At 51.4% G+C, this 20468-nt stretch overlaps 1 protein-coding gene across 10 annotated transcripts in view; it reads right to left on the bottom strand.

Moving 5' to 3' along the window:
* The window catches only part of CEP164 (centrosomal protein 164), an 86631-nt gene that overhangs the window by 16920 nt on the left and 49243 nt on the right, over positions 1 to 20468 (bottom strand). For 6 of the 10 annotated variants that reach the window (XM_023208321.1, XM_023208318.1, XM_023208326.1 and 3 more), the window contains 14 exons: positions 15556 to 15644; positions 14398 to 14625; positions 13340 to 13486; positions 8837 to 9046; positions 5355 to 5486; positions 5048 to 5264; positions 3936 to 4013; positions 3609 to 3740; positions 3133 to 3255; positions 1715 to 1858; positions 1211 to 1294; positions 1023 to 1091; positions 492 to 667; positions 49 to 175 (listed from right to left, as the gene is read on the bottom strand). In XM_023208321.1, coding sequence (XP_023064089.1) covers positions 49 to 175; positions 492 to 667; positions 1023 to 1091; positions 1211 to 1294; positions 1715 to 1858; positions 3133 to 3255; positions 3609 to 3740; positions 3936 to 4013; positions 5048 to 5264; positions 5355 to 5486; positions 8837 to 9046; positions 13340 to 13486; positions 14398 to 14625; positions 15556 to 15644 — 1956 coding nt within the window. The remainder of the gene's footprint in view (positions 1 to 48; positions 176 to 491; positions 668 to 1022; positions 1092 to 1210; positions 1295 to 1714; positions 1859 to 3132; positions 3256 to 3608; positions 3741 to 3935; positions 4014 to 5047; positions 5265 to 5354; positions 5487 to 8836; positions 9047 to 13339; positions 13487 to 14397; positions 14626 to 15555; positions 15645 to 20468) is intronic. The other 4 variants (XM_023208319.1, XM_023208320.1, XM_023208322.1 and 1 more) reach the window with 4 other exon arrangements.

The raw sequence follows: 20468 nt of genomic DNA, 5'->3' as shown, positions 1-20468 counted from the left end.
CCCCTCCCAATACCCCACCCCATCCTGGTACCCCCGCCCCCAGCTCACTGTCCCAAGGGATTTCCTCAGGTCCTCAATGTGCAGATCTGGTTCAAAATGTGGGGAAACATTATTTTCCTCAACTGTCACTTCTCTCAACAGGTGCTGCTTCTGTTGAGCTTCAGCCTCCAGGCTGCTGCGCAGGGAAAGGGGAGTGAGAGGCAGGGTGGTGGCAGAGGTGGTGGGTGAAGTGGGTCAGAACCATCTCCACCCCCTCACTCCCACCCATCAAAGTCCCTGAGGAATAATAGCACCAGAGATCCCCTGCCTTTCACACCATCTTAACAACCCCAACTCCCTACAAAATGTAGCCACAGGCTCTTCTGCCTAGCTTCCAAGCTGGGACTCCACCTCTCCCTATTAATTGGGCCATGATGCAAGTAGCAGAGGTCAGAGGTCAGAGGGCAGGCAGGGGGCAGTCAGCGGGGCTAAGTGCAGGGTGCCCATGCCACCTGATGTGTTTCTGCAGTTGCTGGCTCTGGGCCTGCAGCAGATCCACTTCGGACTCCAGCTTCAGCTTGCGGGCCTGCAGCTCATCAAGAATTTTCCGGAGCTGCTGGTTTGACTGCAACAGGTGGGTGTGCTCCTTCTGTGCCTCCTCCAGCTGCTGATGGGTGGCTGTGGCTTCCTAGGGGCAGAAGGAAATATAGAAGCACCCAGAGACAGCACAGGGAGAAGGCAGGGAGCAGACAGCACTAGAGGGTAGGGAAGCCAGAGGAGGATGGGCTGGGGATGAACTCAGAGCCACTGAAGTCACCACCTCCGAGGTCAGGAGGTCTGCAGGCTCCTGTCCCACCACAGCCCCACTCCCTTGAGGTTCCCGAGTGGGGTCCACAGAGTGGCACTATTTGTGGAATACTGGCCAAGAGAGTTTGGAACCCCAGTGCCCTGGACACATCAGATGAACAAAATGTGGGGAACACGGAGAAGAAAGACAGGGGATGGAGGGAAAACAGGAGGGAGGACAAAAGAGGGAGACAAACCTCACTCTTCAGAGCAACCTGCCTCTGCACATCAAGCAGCTGCTGCTTCTCCCTCCGGGCGGTCTCCTCCTTGCAGAGAAGAGACAGGATTTTCTGGCTGACTGCAGACCCCAGGTCTGAGGGACTGGGCCTGCCCTCTGCTAGAGGAGCTATGACTCTGAGGTCAAGAACTCCTGCAGATCCCTCACCTGGACCTCCAGCAGAGCCAATCTAGCCTTGACATCTTTAGCTCTGGCTTCAAGGTCCATCTCTAAATCTTGGAGCTTCCTTTCCTGCCCAGAAAGAGAAAGACATAAGCATAGTACAAGGCATTAGCTGAGGGGCAGGAGGGGGTTCCAGAACCCACCATGCCACACCGCAACCTCCACTCTGGGCTCAGGCTTCCTCGCTGTGTGCCCCTGCGGCCTCCCAGGAAGGCTCCACACCTTGTTTACTTCCTGCTGGAGCAAGGAGACGCGAAGGTGCCAACCCCAATGCCTTACAGGGGCTGACCTCTAGTTCTAATCCTGGGTGTGTTCCCTGGCCCAGAAAACAAAGCAGCAAGGATGCCCCAGCTTGGAGATGGCCAGTGAGAGACTCGCACTCCAGAAGCTGTCAGGCTCCATCCTGCTGGGGCCACGCGTTTGCTCCCAGCACCTTCCTACTGTGTGTGGAGGGGTCACAGTGGGCTCACCCTGCCCCAGGCCCCTCACCTGCTCCCTGTGCCGGCGCCGCAAGTCCTCAAGACGCTTGTGTTGCTCCTGCCTCACAGTCTCCAATTCTCGCTCATGGGCCCTCTGTAGGCGCTCCAGCTCTCCGGTCAGGTGCCCCAGAAGTTCAGCCCGCTGCTTCCTCTCCTGCAAAGAGGATGGGCCGACTGGTGGGAAGCTGCAGCGGCCCCTTCCACCACAAAAATCACAGCTCCCCCAGCCTTGCAGCCTTGCGTCAATAAGATCAGGGACACCGTCAGTTCCCTAAAGCCAGCTCTTGGAGAAGAGGAGGGTTACAAGCACAGCACCGGCCCTAACCCCAGCAAGCCTGCAGCCCTCTACAGGTGAAGCAGAGGCTGGCCGGACACCATGATGGAATCCTTCTCTGGCTCTCCTATGGCTCCACCATATACAACTTTTCCTCCTTAAGGAATGAGAGGTCACTGATAAATTATCACTATTCTTCAGCACGGTCATAATTGGTTGGGGGAAGGGATGTGGCAAATTTCATCATGGGACTGCTATTTCTGCCCTGGAAAAGATCCTAGAAAGAGTCTGGGATACTGGTTCCAGTTACTGGAGCAGTAGTCTTAACGCCCTGCAGGGGCCCAGCTGCAGGCCATAGTCAGCCACCCTCTACCCACTCAATGTTCACCCTCAATGTGAGCAAGCCAGGCCAGCTTGGGTACACTCAAGTCGCTGAACTTTCCTACCTTAAGCTCAAAGACTTAAAATGGGGAGAATATCAGTATTACTTGGTTCTTGCCAGTCTACTTCTTGGTGTCCTGAGATGTTAAGGAACATTGGTGACATGGCGTTACAGTGAGGAAACTGAAGGCTTTGGAGTCGGACACCCTGGGCTTGAATCTTAGCTCTTCCACTTATTAGCTGAGTGTAATCTTGGGAAGCTACTTAAACTCTCCAAGTCTCAGTGTCCTCATCTTTAAAATGGAGATAATGATAATAGATCTCTCCTAAGGCCGGTGTGAGGACTAAATGAGTTAAAATAGATAAAGAGCTCAGAACAGTTCTCGGCACACAGTACAAGCTCAATGTATGGGGGGTCTTTTTACCATCAGAAGAAAGTGCAGCCTGCCCAATAAAAAAGGAATTGCCCCTCGTTAGGTGGAGGTCTTTTTCATGCTTTAATAAAAAAGGCAAAAAACATCATCGTGGCAGGGTGCTAGGAAGGAAAACCTCCCACAATCCCTGACCACAGTTTAGCCCCTTCCTCTGCCCCACAGTCAGGTGAGAAGGACCCCGGGGTGTGCGTGCATATGCATGTGTGCATGTGTGCGTGTGTGCGTGTGTGCATGTGTGCGCATGTGTGTGTGTGTGCATGTGTGCGTGCGTGTGTGTGTGCGTGTGTGCATGTGTGTGCGCGTGTGTGTGCATGCGCACAGGGAATGTGGCCGAGCTACCTCAGCTTCATACTGCTCTCTGGCCTTAGCCATCACTTGCTGGTGCTCCTCCTTCATCTTGTCCAACCTCTTCTCATGCTCCCCTTCCACTTGCTGGCGCTTCTCTCGCAGGAGACTGCTGAGCTGCAGGGGAGACGGCAGGCATGTGGCATGCAGAACCCAGGTGGACCAGCACTCAGGGCCTGCTGCACCTGAAGGTCTTACACACATTTCCCCAATCTCCCCCCACACATACAAAACATGGTCAGCACACAGCCATACCCCAACACACCCTCTCCACATGCATACAGGGGCATCAGATTGGACGAGTACCTGGTTTCAAGGGAACTAATGCATAAAAATGGAACCAGAAGTGCTAACCCCAGCTGAGCCATCCAAAGCAAACTGGAGGCCACTGAGGCTAGGACAGCTCAGCTGACTGTAAGAGAGTCCACGACAGGTGCACATAACTGTGGAAGATGCAGAGCAGCACTCACCTCTTGCTCATACTCAGCCATGTGATAAGCCTTTTGGTGAACTCTGTGCTCCACCTGCCCAAGGCACTTCTGCAGCTGGGCCTCCTCTTTCTGTTGAGCTTCCTCTATCTTCTTCTGGAGGCTGGAGACCACCTGAGGGGACCCCCGCACACACAGGGAAGTGTGTCCCTCAGGGATACTGTACAGCTGCTGTGTGGGGATGTGTTCTGAGGACCTGGCATCCATCCCCAGGGGCTGGAGGGAGAGGCTCACTGCCTAGTAGTAGCCAGGGATAGGACTGAATTCTGTTAATCAGCCATGAAGGGGGCCCAGGATACTGCATCTCACCTCCTGGTGCTTGGCCTCCAAAGAGGAGCAGAGCCGCTCCAGCTCAGCACTGTGCTTCTTCTCCAGCCTTGCCACCGCCTGGGAAGGAGCAAAAGGACTGTGAGGGAAGCTGGCCAGGCACTGACCATGGTGGGAGGCAAAGCCAGGAAGACTACCAACCCCCAACCCCTTGAGATCAGGGTCAAGGGAAGCACGGGGAAGCACAGCACATCTTTGTTCCTCTGAAATAACTCAGCCCCTGAAGTCTACAACTGGCAAATGAACAGGAACATGAAGGCCAGAAGAGAGGGGCATTTCAGTAAGTTTCGGCTCTCTGCTCCCACCCCCTGCCTTTAGACTAGGCCACAGGTCCACAGACGGTGCTCATGCTGGTAAATAAGATCCAAGCCAGGGGGGCCAGGTTGGATGGTGTCATTAAGTCAGGCCATGTAGAACCTTCTTTTTATTTTGGTGAGGTGCAAAGCTACAGCTTTTAGACATGGAAAACACTACAGCAAGACAAGGGAACTCCAATGCACTGCAAGTTTTCAGAGAGACTATGCTAAAACCTTCAGAAGCCAGCCATCTGACTGGAGTACAGGGAGTATGGACAAAGAGAAAATCCCTGCTATGTTGCTAGCCTCTCATCCTAAGAAAGGAGGGAAAAGTGGGGAGTGAGGCCCTTGCAGCTGTCCCTCAGAGACAGTGAGAGACAGAGCACCCTTGTCTCAAAACCTCTGGTCTGGCTAAATCTCTTTCAGTCACCAATTTTCTCAAATCCACAGGACACTCTCCTTCAAGCCTCTGATGGTTCTCTGCTTGAGAACCTCCAGCCGCCGCTGCCAACCAGCCTGATCCTGGAGGGGCCTCGGGATGCCTGCTGCATCCTCTGCCCTGCCATGGACAGCAGAGCAAGCTCCTGCCCTGAGCCACTTTGGTCCATATGGAGTAATGGGCCCAAGCAGTCACCTCGCCATCTCCCGTGCCAGTCTATGTGTGAGACCTACTCTCCACCTGGCTCCCCAGCCTGCACGCCCACCCGAGGCTTGCCCTTCCTCTCCCTGTGCACTCAGTCCCTCCCCAGGCAGCCCAGACACATGTCAGAGGGTGAGGTCCCCACTTGACTGGCTCACTTCTTTCCTCTCCCCTTCCAGCTGCTCCCTCAGCTGCTGCAGAGCCTTCTCCTTAGCAGCGTTCAGGGCAGCCTGTTCGCTCTTCTCCGAAGCCTCCATCTCTTCCTTGAGCTGCTCTAGCGTTTGCCTATTTTTCTGTTCCAAGCTGGCCCTCTCAGCCTTCTGTTGAGACTCCAACTCTTCTCTCAGTTTCTGCAGGGAAGCCTCTTGCTCAGCCCTGGATGGACAGAGTGGATTGGGAACGGCCCTGTGTACTCTGGGGTCACCTCCGCGAGGCTGGGCAGCTCACAGGTAAGCACGCACTTACCTGATTTGGTCCTCATCTGCTTGTGTGCTGGACTGGACCTGGGCTCGGAGCCAGGATAGCCTCTGGCTTTCCTCCTCTCTCATCCGGGCCTCCTCCTCCTCAATGGTTTTCTGCAGTTGCTCCCTCAAGGAACTGAGATGGAAAGGAAAGGCGAGGTTGTCAGAGAAACCACAAAAGTCTTTCTTCTATTCACAGGCTGTAGTTGTCAGTCTCCAATAGCCCTGTTGCCTGCCTAAGAAACTTCCTAAATCTTTTTTTATTTTTTTTTCCTGTTTGGAGACAGGTTCTTGCTCTGTTGTCCAGGCTGGAATGCAGTGGTGTGATCAGGGCTTACTGCAGCCTTAAACTCCTGGGCTTAAGCAGTCCTCTTGCCTCAGCATCCCATGTAGTTGGAACCACAGGCATGCACCATCAAACCCAGCTAATTGTTGAGATGGAGTCTCGCTATGTTGTCCAGGCTGGTCTCGAACTCCTGGGCTCAAGTGATCCTTTGGCCTCAGCCTCCCAAAGCACTCAGATTATAGGCGTGAGCCACTGCGCCCAGTCAAAGCTTCCTAAATCTTAAAGATGAGTCTAACCTCAGCCTCTGGGTCTACAGCTGCCTCCCATTAATACCTTCCAGGATAACAAGGGAACCATGAACTCCCCTTTGCTTCAAGAAGCAAACTACTGGCCGAGCATGGTGGCTCATGCCTATAATCCTAGCACTTTGGGAGGCCGAGGCAGGTGGACCTCTAGAGGTCAGGAGTTTGAGACCAGCCTGGCCATAATGATGAAACCCCATCTCTACTAAAAATACAAAAATTAGCCGGGCATGGTGGTGCACTCCTGTAGTCCCAGCTACTTGGGAGCTGAGACAGAAGAATTGCTGGAACCTGGGACGCAGATGCAGTGAGCTGAGATCGCACCACAGCACTCCAACCTGGGCAACAGAGCAAGACTCAATCTCCCAAAAAAAAAAAAAAAAAAAAAAGCAAACTACTGGCTTCTGGGTTTCAGCAATATAGCACTTCTTCCAAAGGCTCCCCTCTTGTCAACAGCTTCACCTCAGCATGGCACTCACTCAAAGATAGCTATAGCCACCCAACCTGATTCCACCTTCTTTCACTCCGACAGACTCTGTTCTAGGCACATCAGCTGAGTCACCGTCCCTCCATTCTACCACACTCTTCCTTCCTAGGTCCTCTGCCAAGAATTCCCTTTTCTATCTAGCAAACCCATAGTCATTGCTCAACACCCAGCTCCCTCTCTGGGAAGTCTTTCCAACTCCCTCCAAGCTTATCAATTCATCTTTCTGTTCCCATCACTTTACATGTGGACCTTTCTTATCCCATGCTACTCTGCACCATGCGTCACATGGCATCATAATTCATCTTCTGTATCTCTGTTTTCCTTGCAAGTCTGGGAGCTTCTCAAGAGAAAGAATCTTGTCTTAAAATCTGTTATATCCCAGGTACCACACATAGCAGCTGACATAAAGTAGGTGCTTAATAAATTAACTGAATTTGAACAGCATCATACAGCCCCAAACTATAAGCAAGCTGTGATATCTACGAAAGGTTAGCTTATTTACACACCAACAAAAGTGACCATTTCATCCTAAGCAGACATCCCCCTGCTTACACAAACCACATCCTTTTCGAGTAACTCCTCACACAGCCCCGCACGACCAGGGGATGTGTGCTGGGCACTCAGGGAATTCAAGCCTAGGAAAAACATGATTTGGAAGACAATTCCTTTGAAAAGCTTCTGTAACAAATCCTAAAGCCAAAAAAAGACTTAGGATTCTTTCCTATGTCAAGATACGAACACCATTACTTTCTTCCATTAAGAGAGAAAATTTGGCCGGGCATGGTGGCTTAAGCCCATAATCCCAGCACTCTGGGAGGCCGAGGCAGGCGGATTATCAGGTCAGGAGATCAAGACCACCCTGGCTAACCCAGTGAAATCCTGTCTCTACTAAAAATACAAAAAAAAAAAAAAAATTAGCCAGGCATGGTGGCAGGCACCTGTAGTCCCAGCTACTCAGGAGGCTGAGGCAGGAGAATGGTGTGACCTGGGAGGCAGGGCTTGCAGTGAGCCCAGTGAGCCACACACTCCAGCCTGGGCGACAGAGCAAGACTCTGTCTCAAAAAAAAAAGAGAGAGAGAAAATGTGAATTAAATAAAAATCTTCCTTCTAGATTCCCCAGAAACCCTTTCTCTTTGTCCTAAGGCTAAATTTTACACACAGCAACAGTGTTAGAGTTGGCAGGGACTTTAGAAGTTTTAAGTCCAATCCCTTCATTTTACAGTGAAAGAAACTAAGGGCCAATCTGCCTGCCTTCTCATTCCAGAAATATTTGTTATAAGATCAGCTGTGGCTTCCAGAAATTTCTACCACATGGAAGTTCCCAGCAGAGGGAAGAAGAGCCCATTCCTCAGAAAGGCTTGGGCATAAACAGAAACAGGTTCTGGTGATGAATTATTTTGAAGAAAGTCAGGCAAGGCACTGTCCACAGAGAAGTCACTTAGTCAAGAATGCCTGAACATGCATTGATTTCAACTGAAAATATAAGTAATTGCTACCATTTGTTCAGCAACTACTATGTTCCAGGCCATGAATCAAGACACTTCTGGCATTCCAGTCTTCCCCACAACCTAAGAGGGCCTCTGGAGTCAGGGGCCTTGGGAGAGGGATGGAAAATACAGTCAGCCAAGCTCAGGGTGGCCAGCAAGAGGGGAGGAGACTGGTGGGCTGACAGGGACACACCGCCAGGATTTCCTCCAAGGCGCTGCACCATAAGGTGAATCACACTCTGCTTGGGGGGACCCCTGCCCCAATTCTCAGTTGGCTGGAAGAGGAGGATGCTGGGGGGTTGGAGGTGTCTGTTCTTTGGGATGCTCCCTGGTGGAGGACCCACAAGGATGTGATATAAGGACAGACCCTGGGTCAATGCTTCCTGCATTGGGCTCATGAGAGATTGCTCCGACCTTCCCAGTACTTGTATGTTGGTTTTCTGTTTTATTTTCTCTAAATTAAGCACAAATATTTTATATACACTTTGCTAGGTATCATCTAAAAATAATAATTTTCTACCACTCTTGGATGTTCTGTACAAGAGGACAAGACTCAGCCTTTAGTTAAATTGCCAAGTAAATGAAATGTTAACACCTTTCCGTAGTACCTTTCCCATCCTGGGACTGTGACAGATGGCTCATTAACAGCTCAATATCCATCTCCCTTTCTTCCTTTACCAACAGAACCCTGCTTTTATTCTACTGGGTAAAGAGGTCAGCTAAAGGACTACATTTCCCAGTGTTCTCTGCAACTAGGTGTAACCAATGAGATGTAAGCAGAAATTGTTGGGTAAAGTTTCCCAACTTTAGTTGGTCTTGGTAGAACCATGGGCATCCCAGTGGTCCCCAGGCTGAGAGGGTGTCCCTGGCTCCTCATATCCCCTGAAAGGCCCCGGGAAGCATGCCCAAGGGGAAGGGCAGGACCTGAGAGATTGCTCTTTCTGCTGGTGAAGCCGGAGAATCTCCTCTTTCTCCTCTTGGCACAGCTTCTCCCGCAGTTGCTGCATCTTCTCTTGCTTCGATTCCAGCAGGTGTCTCTGGTCTTGCTCGAGTACTTGGGCCACTGCCTCTTCCATGGCCTTTAGTGCAGCCTCTGAGAGCTGCTTTCGGAGAGCCACAGGCTCTGTGAGTCGCCTACCATGGGTGGGGAATGGCATATCATCACAGGGTTAATGTCCACCCACCTCTGCATCCAGGTTAGAATGGATACAGAACATCACAAATGGAATCCTAATGGAGGGCCCACAATCAGGAGTCAAACAGCTCACCCAAGGGCAGGCAAGAGATATTGTCAATGCTTGTTCTATAGGACAAGCCCCACTGTGGCTGTTTAAGGCCCCAAGAGCCAAGGCAGAAGGGCAGCCCACAGCAGGCTCTCAGCTGACTTACGAGGTTATGGCCCAAGGTCAAAATCTGAAGCTGCGGCTCAAGAGCTAGCAGCAGCAGGGACAGAGTGAAGCTCTGTCCCTACTGGATTCCTTCCTAGAATGGCTCATAGCCCCATTACCACCTCCCCACTAGAGCTCTGCCTGCTACTTAAGGCTCATGCCAGCAATTTGGGAACAGTCCTCAGAGACTGCTTTCTGCCTCCCAAACTGAGTAGTGGCCAAGGTATATGGGCCCATGAAAGCAGCAGCAGCAGGTCTCCTAGCTCTGAGAACTACAACAGTCCAGGAAAGCCCAGGAATAGGAAGCTCCCCTATCACAACACCACGGGGGCCAGGAGGAGATGCTCCCCTAAGCCAAAAAATGCAGCAAGTGTGCGCATGAGTGCCATGTTCCCCGTCTACCCATGGGGGCACATCTTCGTCTGCTTAGAGTTAATTAAATGTTTAGACATGAGTAAAAGGAATTCAGAGCTAACCTGGATGCATAAGAGGGTGGTGAGATCAGGAATAATGGTATCCATTAAAAAGATGTGTGTAAAGTAATAAGGACTGTTATTTTGCTTGTTTACTGGTTCTTCAAGGAAATGCCCAGAGAGGAATCCTGAGAACATTCCGAGCAGGATAAAGCATGAGCAGGATAAAGCATGAATAGGATAAAGCATGAGCAGGATAAAGCATGAGGAAAGCATGAGCAGGATAAAGCATTTTGCCTTCCAGAGTGACTTTCCTAAAGGCCAGAATGTGCCGGCACATTCAGGTCCCTCAATCTTACAGTGGAAATTGGTCTCACTACACACCCTCCTCGCACAGCACTCAGGCTGCTGCAGGCCTGGCACGGTGGCTCAGTCAACCTAAGCAGAAAGTGTGGGTATGACCCAAAACAAAGAGGGCTGGGCAAGAGTCAAACAGGGGAGCTGGTCTTCCCTGCTGGGGACTCAGAACCCCGTCTCCCTCCAGCTCGAGCCCCGCTGCAGATGGAAAGCAGCGGGCAGGATCGGATTAGAACAGCAGAGGAAAACAAGGGCTTAGGAATCCCACTGCAGCACCTTGGGACTAGAGAGAGAGGAAGACAGGACAGGCTACTGTCATCTCTGAAATATCATAAAGACCTTTCATTTCCCCTTTCCTAAAATCGTAACTTGGACCAGAAATGATCTTGAGCTATGCCTTCAATTCTTTTCTGCTCCCAACTCCATCTCCTCCTTCCTTCCAAAGCCTGGCTTCCTCTGAGTCCCCTGACACAGCCCAACTGATGCAGATGTAAGACATGTGGCTGCCACCTCCTCTGAGAATCCTGCCCTCAGAAAGAGCCTTCCCCCACAGCTCTCCGCCTCATCAACCCTCCAACTCATTTCCAACCTTGGCTGAAAACATCTTTTTTCCCTGAGATGGTATCTTTTAATGTCTCTCTCTCCTGCAGGCTGCAAGCTATGTGGAGCCCTAGGGACAGACACTCTGGAAAGATGGGGCATCACACTGCGTGGGGCATGTGCCCAGGCTATGAGCACCAGCGAGCTTGCACAGAGGCAAGCTGGGCCGTCTGTCAGTGGACCTCTTCTCCCTCGCCCTGTTTTAAAGATCTAGTAGCCCAAACTGCTAGCTCAGGTCCAAGGCAGTAAACAATGCCTGAAAGATCCATGACACGATCGGGAAGTTGAGGACTCCAGGGGAAGAAACAGCTCTGATTTCTAGGCCAACTCCTCGGGTATCAGAATCAGTGGGACCCAGTTTCCTACAGTGAGTGACAAAGGGGAGGCTCTGCAGGAGCATAATCATTTCAGGCTGACCGGCAAGTAGCTCAAAGATACGTGTGAGAAAGCCAGAAGGGAAAGCAGGGAGAGGCAGGGAAGGAGAGCGGAGGGTGGGGAAATGGCACCTAGGAACACTGTGAAACGGTTTTCATGGAACTACCACAAAAGTTATGTCTCCTCTCATACGCAACTTGGTGGTTTTGATTCTTTTACCCTCTTCTCTGCACATCCTCACGAAAGATGCTGGCATGACAAGGGGAGGATCTTCCTGTTTCCTAGTCCTGGCCTTGGCCAGAAAGCATTCAGTGAGTGGCATGTGCTGCCTTCTGGCCTACCTGCTCCCTCTAGCCTGCCCTCTGCTCCTAACCCTTCAGACCCAGCTTGCCTACACCTTTGGAAGCTGACAGACACAGAACTACTCCCACAAAACCTGGGCCACCCATTCGTTCCTAATGCAGCTGTCAAGATTAATAACAAGGAAGTGATGGGGCCTGAAGAGTCTCAGGAAAGAACAGAAGGCATTTCCTAAGGGGATGGTGTAAACTGAAACCGCGTGGTCAACTATCTCTGAGACCCTAGCAGGGGCAGCCTTGCTGGGATGGCAGGAGAAACACAAGGGAAGGGAATGAATCAGCCAAGGCAGCTGGGGAGGAGCCAGGAAAGCCGAGGCCCCACCTGAGCCCTGCTGCCCAGGCTTCACTCCAGAGATCCTGGGAAGACACCCCTCTGACGTCTGCCCAATCTTCCTCTCTCTGAACTACACCCACCTCCTGTCCTCATAGCAAGTATCCTGAACTGGCTGACCACAGCCACCAAGGTGACAGGAAGGCTGTATAATTCCTAATTCCTCGAGGTCACAGTTTTCATTGTAGGATGTATCACCACTTGAAAGACGTGACCACCCCTTCCCTACACCACTCCTACAATGTTATGGTGACGACACGAGATCCTGAGCTCACGTGCCCTGCCAGCTCTCCGTGAGTAATGTGCGCATGAACTTGCTGTGAGTAATGTGTGCGTAAACCTGTCTCTGCTCATGAGTCAGTCCCAAATCCTTCAGACCTGCTCAGTTTACAGAAGGGAAAATGTTTAAGTCCTGACCCTTGTCTTTCTCCAAGCAGAGAAAAAGGAACAGCGGCTGCAGGCTAAAGTCAGAAGTCTAGGGCTCTAGTGACTAGAATCTAGTGTTTTTATTTGAGACAGAGTTTCGCTCTTGTTGCCCAGGCTGGAGTGCAGTGGCACGATCTCGGCTCACTGCAACCTCTGCCTCTCAGGTTCAAGCCATTCTCCTGCCACAGTATTCCAAGTAGCTGGGATTATAGGCGCCCGCTACCACGAGCAGCTAATTTTTGTATTTTTAGTAGAGACGGGGTTTCGCCATGTTGGCCAGGCTGGTCTCCAACTCCTGACCTCAGGTGATCCACCTGCCTTGGCCTCCCAAAGTGCTAGGATAACAGGCGTGAGCCACCATGCCCTGCCTAGAATCTAGTTCTAATTCTGCCGCTGACTAGCGATGTGACCTTAGATGAATCCCTTCACTTCTCTGAGCATCAGTTTCCTCATCTGAAAAATGGGTAGGAAGGGGAAGCGTGACAATGGAAGGAGAAAAGCTAAATGATTTCTAAATTTTAGAAGTACTTGGTTCAACATAGGTGAATCACAAAAACACATTGAGCTTTGAACACAAGCACAAAAGATCAATCCTGTGTACCGTATAATTCCATTTATGTGAAGTGGAGAACTGGAAAAATGACCCTTTGGCCAAAACTTGGAGCTCAGAGGTCAGAACAGTGAAGACCTGGGGTGGGTGGGTTGAGAGGGGCACGAGGAAACTTCCTCGAGGGATGGAGACATTCCCCATTTGAGTGGCCGTTATACAGTGTGCACAGATGCAAACTTTCACTGAACTGTACACTGCAGGCCTATGTACTACAGTGTACTTACATACCTCAACAACATTTTTGAAGAGAAAAACAGTGCTTGGTAGACAGGAAACATGATTTAGCAAGTTTAGCAAATGAGCCAGGAGGTACCCCCTCATCCGCCCTTGTACCTCAAGTCCTGACCAGGAGCCCCAGGGACCAAAGCTAACCCCAGGTAAGTATCAGTCACGCCTGCGTGGGGCTCTCAAGGCAGCACACAGAGCACCAAGGACATGCTTCATCTCCCTACACTCTAACCCCTGGCCAGAGCCTGAGCCCCACCTCCCACCACCCAATAGTCAATAGGCACTGAAGCAGCCCACACGCAGTGGAGGACAGGGACAGACACGCAAAACTGGCCCTTACACCTCTGGAGAGACTGGCGGGGTGGGGCTGACCGCCACCTTCTCCTCATTCTCCTCTGCTTCTTCCTGCCCAGGGCCCAGCTCGTCGGCCTGGGAATGCTGCTCCTTGCCCTTCTCGTGGGCAGCAGGTGGGCTTGGGGCCTGCTCCCTGATAGCAGTAAGGAAACAACTGTGTTAAAGCCAGTAAGAAAGCAAGAGGCTTAAGACGCATGCCACTTGGGGTCAAAGAGCTATGATAGAGACAAGAGACAGCCCCAACAGTTTCCCTACCTCAGGTCTTAAACCTCCCTCTCCCCACCCTTCCTCTCCCTGAATTATCTGCATCAAAGACCAAAGACTCCTGCCTCACAACGGAAGCAGGATGGTTATGGTACCCCAGGAGCTCCGTACACAGCAGGTGTTCAGTGGATGCTGTTGATTGCACATCGATGCTGCTCAGGTTCCCTAGTGATTCATTCCAACCCAATAAATTCTAAGACCAGCATGTTTCTCTTGCTAGGGGGACAGAGAACTAGCAAATGTCTACCACGCTCTGGACTAGGCTAGGAAAAAAAGGTCCTCTCAGCTGGACTCAGAGTGATCTGGGCTTCCCTCTCTCTGGGCCGAGCACATAACAGGGCTCCAGCTGGGGTTGCTGAATGACTAGAAGTAGGATGACTATTGGAAACAGGTGCTGGCAGGGAGGGGCCTAGAGAAAGGGCTTTCCTGGCAGGAATGGAGCAGCCAGGGTAACACCAGTCTCTGCTCCAGCCTCTTGCACCTGGGACAAAAGAGACACCTCCTTATTCAAGAGTTTCTAAGTTCCTCTAATCAGACCACATACCCTCATTTCAGCTGTAGACTGAGGACTAGGAAGAGGCACATGTCCTCATATCCAGCTCCCATGGGACACTAAGCAGAGCCTCTGCTTCTGCTGCTGCTGCTGCTGAGGCTACAAACCCGCCCCAGCTCCCCACTCCCTCCCCAAGCCAACCCCACCCCCATCTCTCTCAGCACTAGCACACATACCCACCACAGGCAGAGTGGCCACCACCCGGGGGTGCTTCCCCTCATCCTTACCTCTGGAGGGAGAGCTGCAGGCTGAGGCTGGCTGCAGAGTCCTCCCCAGGCTCCTTGGCCTCCTTCCACTCAGGCTGCCCCTCGGGGCCCTGGGGGGGCTCTTCTTCGGTGGCCAGGCTTCGAGGGGGACTCTGGGCCCGCTCCTCATGTGGAAGTGGAGGAGATAACCTGGTCAGGCCAGGCAGAGCAGCAGAGTCAGGTCCCTCCATTTGGAGAGCAGGAAGAGAACTGGGGAATACAGTGCACGGACCTAGGTCATCGCCTCCTCCCGGGTTATGCTCCAGCCCCGTCCCCACATCCATCCATGGAGAGCCACAGCAGGGCAAGGCAGCCACACACGTGGGAAGGAGTGACTCCCTCCTGAGCGCTCCTTTTGCCTAGACTGGAGTCAGGCTCCACAGGGGTCCCTATGCTGCCTCTGCTCGGTTCAGGAATCAGAGCAAGACACACTCACAAGTGTGCCCATCCCCAGAGCTCACCATTGCTGAGGCCAGGAAGGGGTGGAAGAACTAATTGGGGAGAAATAGAGAAGCCAGACTCAAGAGGTCAGACCAGAAAATGCATGAAGCTGTCACAGATAGGTTTTGAAGGTCTAAAAGTGAAATGACCATTCTCCTTCCCCTTCTAGGGTGGCCACCCTTTTCATGGGGCTCAGGCCTGAGAAGCTGAGAGGCCCTGTCACATCACACACAGTTGCACACTCACAGATAGCTGCAGCCATTTCTGATGTGGCAGGGCCCTGGCTCAGAGCTCTGAGTTGCAGTACCAACCCTCCAATGTGACTCCTCCAGACCTCCACAAAGTTTCTTCAGCCCCGGCCCATAACAGGCACACACACAGTTTAATCAGCCCTGGCCCCACAATGGTGCCTGGAGTCCTGCCAAATGCACCCAGTGGCATTCACATTCCCATCTTGGTGGAGAATCAGAGGGTCTGCTCATGCATGCAAACATATATACACATTGCCAGTACACACATGCACACATACATACACACACGTATGTGCACACACAGACCCTGCAAGGCCATTCAGCCAGTTCATCACTGCTGCCAAGCAAGTATACACTGAGCCAGGCCAGCCACCAAAGCCAAGAATTCTGCCCAAGTCCACACCACCCTGAAGGCACACCCCTGGGGACAGCCTCCCACCTACGGTACCTCTCCAAGCCTTTGGACTGCTTGCTCTGCAGCTCATCTTGGCTGGACTGGCTGTCATCCTTGTCTTCTATTCCCAGTGGTTGCTGGGCCTGTAGGAGAGAAGCAGTAAAAAGTCTGCGTTGAAGGGACTGCATTTGGGTCCCTCCATCCTCCAGCTGGCTCTCAAGCTTAGGAGAAAGCTTGAGAAGTTGCTCTCCAGAGGATGGGACCATACGGGACATAGAAAAGAAGGTTCATCTACTGCACAGTGAAGCTTCCCCAAGCTTTGGCTAAGCCCTCAGGCTCACAGCTGCTCCCTGGGCTGGCCTTGAGGCCTGGGGAGGATGTGGCAGAAGACCACAGCCATAACACATAGAGTCAGGTGCCAGAGACCGAAGGAGAACACACAAGAAAAAGAAAATCTTGCCTCGTGCTGCGGCAAGTCTGCACTGCAAGCTGCGCAGAGAAAGCAGAGAAATCCATGAGTACCCCAAATCCACAGAGGCCCAGATTAGCAGTATGCCAGTGAATTACAAGGGTGCTGAAATTAAGGGCAGAATCGGGGGGCACAGGCAAGCACATGAGTAAGGATAAGTCCTGGAGAGATGGAGTACTGGTAGAATGAGAGAGAGAAAGCTGTGCCCGAGACAAAAAGGGCACCACCTGGCACCTGGAGGAAGACAAAGTGCTCCTTCGCTACCTTCAGGGACCCCAAAGCACCCAGGCCCCATCAGCAGACAATGATGTTCCCTTCCCAGTCAGCAATTACATCATCCATCAAAAACAAAACCAAACAGAACAAAAATTTCATTTTAAAGGTTGGGTGACTAGTGACATTCAGCAAGTCAGTTAAAAAAAAGGAGGCAGGGGCCGGCCGCAGTGGCTCACGCCTGTAATCCCAGCACTTTGGGAGGCCGAGGCGGGTGGATCACGAGGTCAGATAGAGACCATCCTGGCTAACACAGTGAAACCCCGTCTCTACTAAAGAATACAAAAAAAATTAGCCGGGCATAGTGGAGAGCGCCTGTAGTCCCAGCTACTCGGGAGGCTGAGGCAGGAGAATGGTGTGAACCCAGGAGGTGGAGGTTGCAGTGAGCTGAGATTGTGCCACTGTACTCCAGCCTGGGCGACAGAGCAAGACTCCGTCTCAAAAAAAAAAACAAAAAAAACAAAAGGAGGCAGGAAGAACTATTCTTTGAGGCAAGGTCTCACTCTGTCACCCAGCCTGGAGGGGAGAAATATTCCTGATCATTTCAAATATTTTCCACAGGGGTATAGTAGTGTAGTCTGCCTGGGGTCAACCCTTTGTTCTAGCTCTTCCTGCCTAGGAAGTCTGTCTCCTCCACTGTATAAAATGGGATCGTATACTGCAACTCACAGGGCTTCTGGTGAGGATCAAAGCAGCCCATATACGTAAGGCCCAACTCGCAAACCAAAGAAGGCACACCATCAATGTTAGCTCCTCTTCCCACACTCCTCTCCCTCTCCCCCAGCCTAAGGTGAAAAACAAAAAGAAAAGACTCTGCCAGTGCCAGTCCCCATCCTAGGACCTGCACTCCTTCTGTCACACCAACAGGAGCCCCGTCTGTTCTGGGACACAGGGTCAACAGGAGAGGTGGGGCGGGAGACAGCTCACTCCGTCTTCCCCAGTAGGGTCCCCAGCCCTGTGCCCACAGCCCCCACACCTCTCCACTGGCAGCCTAAGCCCCAGCAGCTGTGGCTAACCCTGCCATCTGGATGGGTGAGGAAGGGCAGGGCTTGAACTAAAACCCAGCTCCCCCAAATTACATTAAAAATAGAAATGCTGCCTGTGAGTGCCTCCTGGTGCCTGCAGCAGAAGGGCTCCCTGCCAGGGCTGCCACTCCTCATCACATCAGCATGGGCAGAGCCTGCAGACAACGGCAGGGCATGCAGCCTTTCCCGCCCCACCTCGTTCCCCTTCTAGCGTGCAACTCACAACTTGTCTCCCCCTACAGACCACACCATGCTCATCACGTATCTCCCTCTCTCACCCATCAAGAAGGAAAATCACACAGGCCCACTCCAGTTAACAAACTAAAATATAAGACAAGTAATAAAGTGGGGTGATAGTAATAAAAATAGGGGGACTGAGCCCTGAGTCAGAAAGGACTCCGGGGCTATCAGCCACACACCATAAGAAAAAAGGCAGCAGATAGGAGGGCTGGCTGCAGACCATGGCTTTCCAGTCTCTCCCTTCTTGTTTCACCTATATTTCTGTGAGAAACTGAACTATCCCCACTAACAGAGAAAAGGGGATCCTCTGGGAAATACCCAGACAGACGGTCCTCTTGGTATAGAGGGTCCTCTTCCTTAACTTTTTTGCTCCAGAAAAGGAAGCCAAGGAACGAGATGAGGAAAGCAGCCAAGGTCACCATTCTTCAGAAAGGGGAGACAATCGCACATCCTAAGCCTCTGGCCTAAAATACCATTTCCCTCTCCTTAACTCGGCTCTAGGGTCTTGTTTTTGTTTAAGATTCAGTCCTCAGTTAAGTAAACCATGGTGTATTCATACAGCAGAAGACTGTGCAGCCAACAAAAAGAATATGGTAGATCTATATGAAATAACTCAGAAATAAGGGCCGGCCGGGCGTGGTGGCTCATGCCTGTAATCCCAGCACTTTGGGAGGCCGAGGCGGGTGGATCACAAGGTCAGGAGATCGAGACCATCCTGGCTAACATGATGAAACCCTGTCTCTACTATAAATACAAAAAGAAATTAGCCGGGCGTGGTGGCGGGCGCCTGTAGTCCCACCTACTCAGGAGGCTGAGGCAGGAGAATGGCATGAACCTGGGAGGCAGAGCTTGCAGTGAGCCGAGATCGCGCCACTGCACTCCAACCTGGGTGACAGAGTTGAGACTCCGTCTCAAAAAAAAAAAAAAGAAAAAAAGAAGTAAGTCAAGGGCCTATTCTCAAATTTAAAGAGCACATCGCCAAGCAGTTTAGGTAGCACAATCACCATTTTTATGGGAAGAAAAAAGATAAGCAAGTAGAAAATAAATATATGCTTATATGTACACAGAAAATTTTCTGGAAAGGCACATGAAAAATGTGAATGGAAACAATCCATAGTCCCTGTCTGTGTAAGGCTACAGGAAGTTGAGAACTTGGATCTTTTGTATTATTTGAAATAATTTTATAATCACTTTTCTAATTAATTATGAAATGTATTATGTCGGCAGGGCACGGTGGCTCATGCCTGTAATCCCAGCACTTTGGGAGGCCAAGGCAGGCGGATCACCTGAGGTCAAGAGTTTGAGACCAGCCTGGCCAACAGAGTGAAACCTCGTCTCTACTAAAAATACAAAAAAAAAGAAAAATTAGCTGGGCATGGTGGTGCGCACCTATAGTCCCAGCTACTCGGGGAGACTGAGACAGGAGAATCACTTGAACTCAGGAGGCAGAGGCTGCAGTGAGCCAAGATCGTACCACTGCACTCCAGCCTAGGTGACAGAGGGAAACTCCACCTCAAAAAAAAAAAAAAGAAAGAAATGTATTATGTCTAATTCATTATAATCGTTTTTTGTGGTGATGGTTGTGAAGGTATATAATATGGTAAAATGTATCAAATAAATGTGCAGTTTATTGTATGTCAATTATATCTCAATAAAATTGCATTGAAAATATTTTAAATGAACAAAAACTAGTATAGCTCAGCCCTCTGCCCTGGTCCTGCCCTTGAGAGAGAAGTGGAGAATATGGCAAAATGGGCAAGAGCGCACAGGAAAGACAGAGGATGGCATCTACAGTTTTGTCCCATGACGGGGCTGCTGCTCTCTCCTCCAGCTCCCCCTCCCCAACTCAATCCCTCCACCCCCAGAGATGGTGGACAGCTGGAGGCTGAGCCTGAAAAGGCTTGGCTACTCAGCCAGCCACACTGAGCCCCATTACCCACATCACGACAGGCAGGTCACAAGGTATAGCTTAGGGGAAGGGTCCCCAACCCCCGGGCTGCAGAGCAGGGGGTGAACAGTGGGCAGGCAAGGAAACATTACCACCACCTGAGCTCCACCTCCTGTCAGATCAGCAGTGGCATTGGGTTCTGACAGGAGCATGAGCCCTGTCGTGATCTGTGCATGCAAGGGATCTAGGTTGCACACTCCTCGTAAGAATCTAATGCCCCCGACCCCATCTGTGGAAAAATTGTCTTCCAAGAAACTGGTCCCTGATGCCAAAAAGGTTGGGGACCGCTGACTTAGGGCTTCCTCTGCCAGGGATGGCCACCTCGAGAGGCTGCACCTCGTGAGAACCAAAACCAAGCCAGGTCCTGCTACTGCGTTACAGCAAGTGGCACAGCCCAAAAAGAGGCTGCTGGCCACATCAGGTCTTAGGTAGACCCAAAAATCTGTCTTTTTCAAGCTCCCAAGTAATTCTGATACTGGCCAGGTGTTGGACCCCAGGCAATGGGATCTACCTCCATCCCACTGACTCAGTAACTTTCCCACTCACCTACTGCCAAAGGAGCTCCACAATTCGCCCCCTCCAAACCTTTCCTGACTAATCCCACCTTCCTCTGCCTGTGCCTTCACATCTCTCTAGCACTGCAAACAGCATGACCAAGATCCAGCAAGGACCTGGTGGCTGGACAGTGGCCCAGAAAGGTTTTATCAGCCAGAGCTGAGAGGAACATGTGGGGCTCAAATGCAACTGGCCCGAAAACTCTAGCCTGCCTCTAGCACACATTTCACTAAAGGCTCCAAGGCTGGGTTCATATTAAACATCTTGTTTGTTTCACCCAACAAATTTCCATTTTGCCCAAACCAAATGTTCCCTTAAACTTGCAGAGATCATGTGCCAGAACTGCTCTTTTAACCAATCCACAAAGAAAAAGAAAAGTCTTCTTGGCTTGAAGCTCCTTAAGGACAGGATCTGTGTTTGAGTCATCTTTGTACCCCATGTGGGTCAGGCATCATCC

The sequence above is a fragment of the Piliocolobus tephrosceles genome, chromosome 13, assembly GCF_002776525.5.
Source record: "Piliocolobus tephrosceles isolate RC106 chromosome 13, ASM277652v3, whole genome shotgun sequence".
NCBI lineage: Eukaryota > Metazoa > Chordata > Mammalia > Primates > Cercopithecidae > Piliocolobus > Piliocolobus tephrosceles.
Note: the sequence above shows the minus strand (reverse complement) of the source record. Positions and strands in the feature narration are given on the sequence as shown.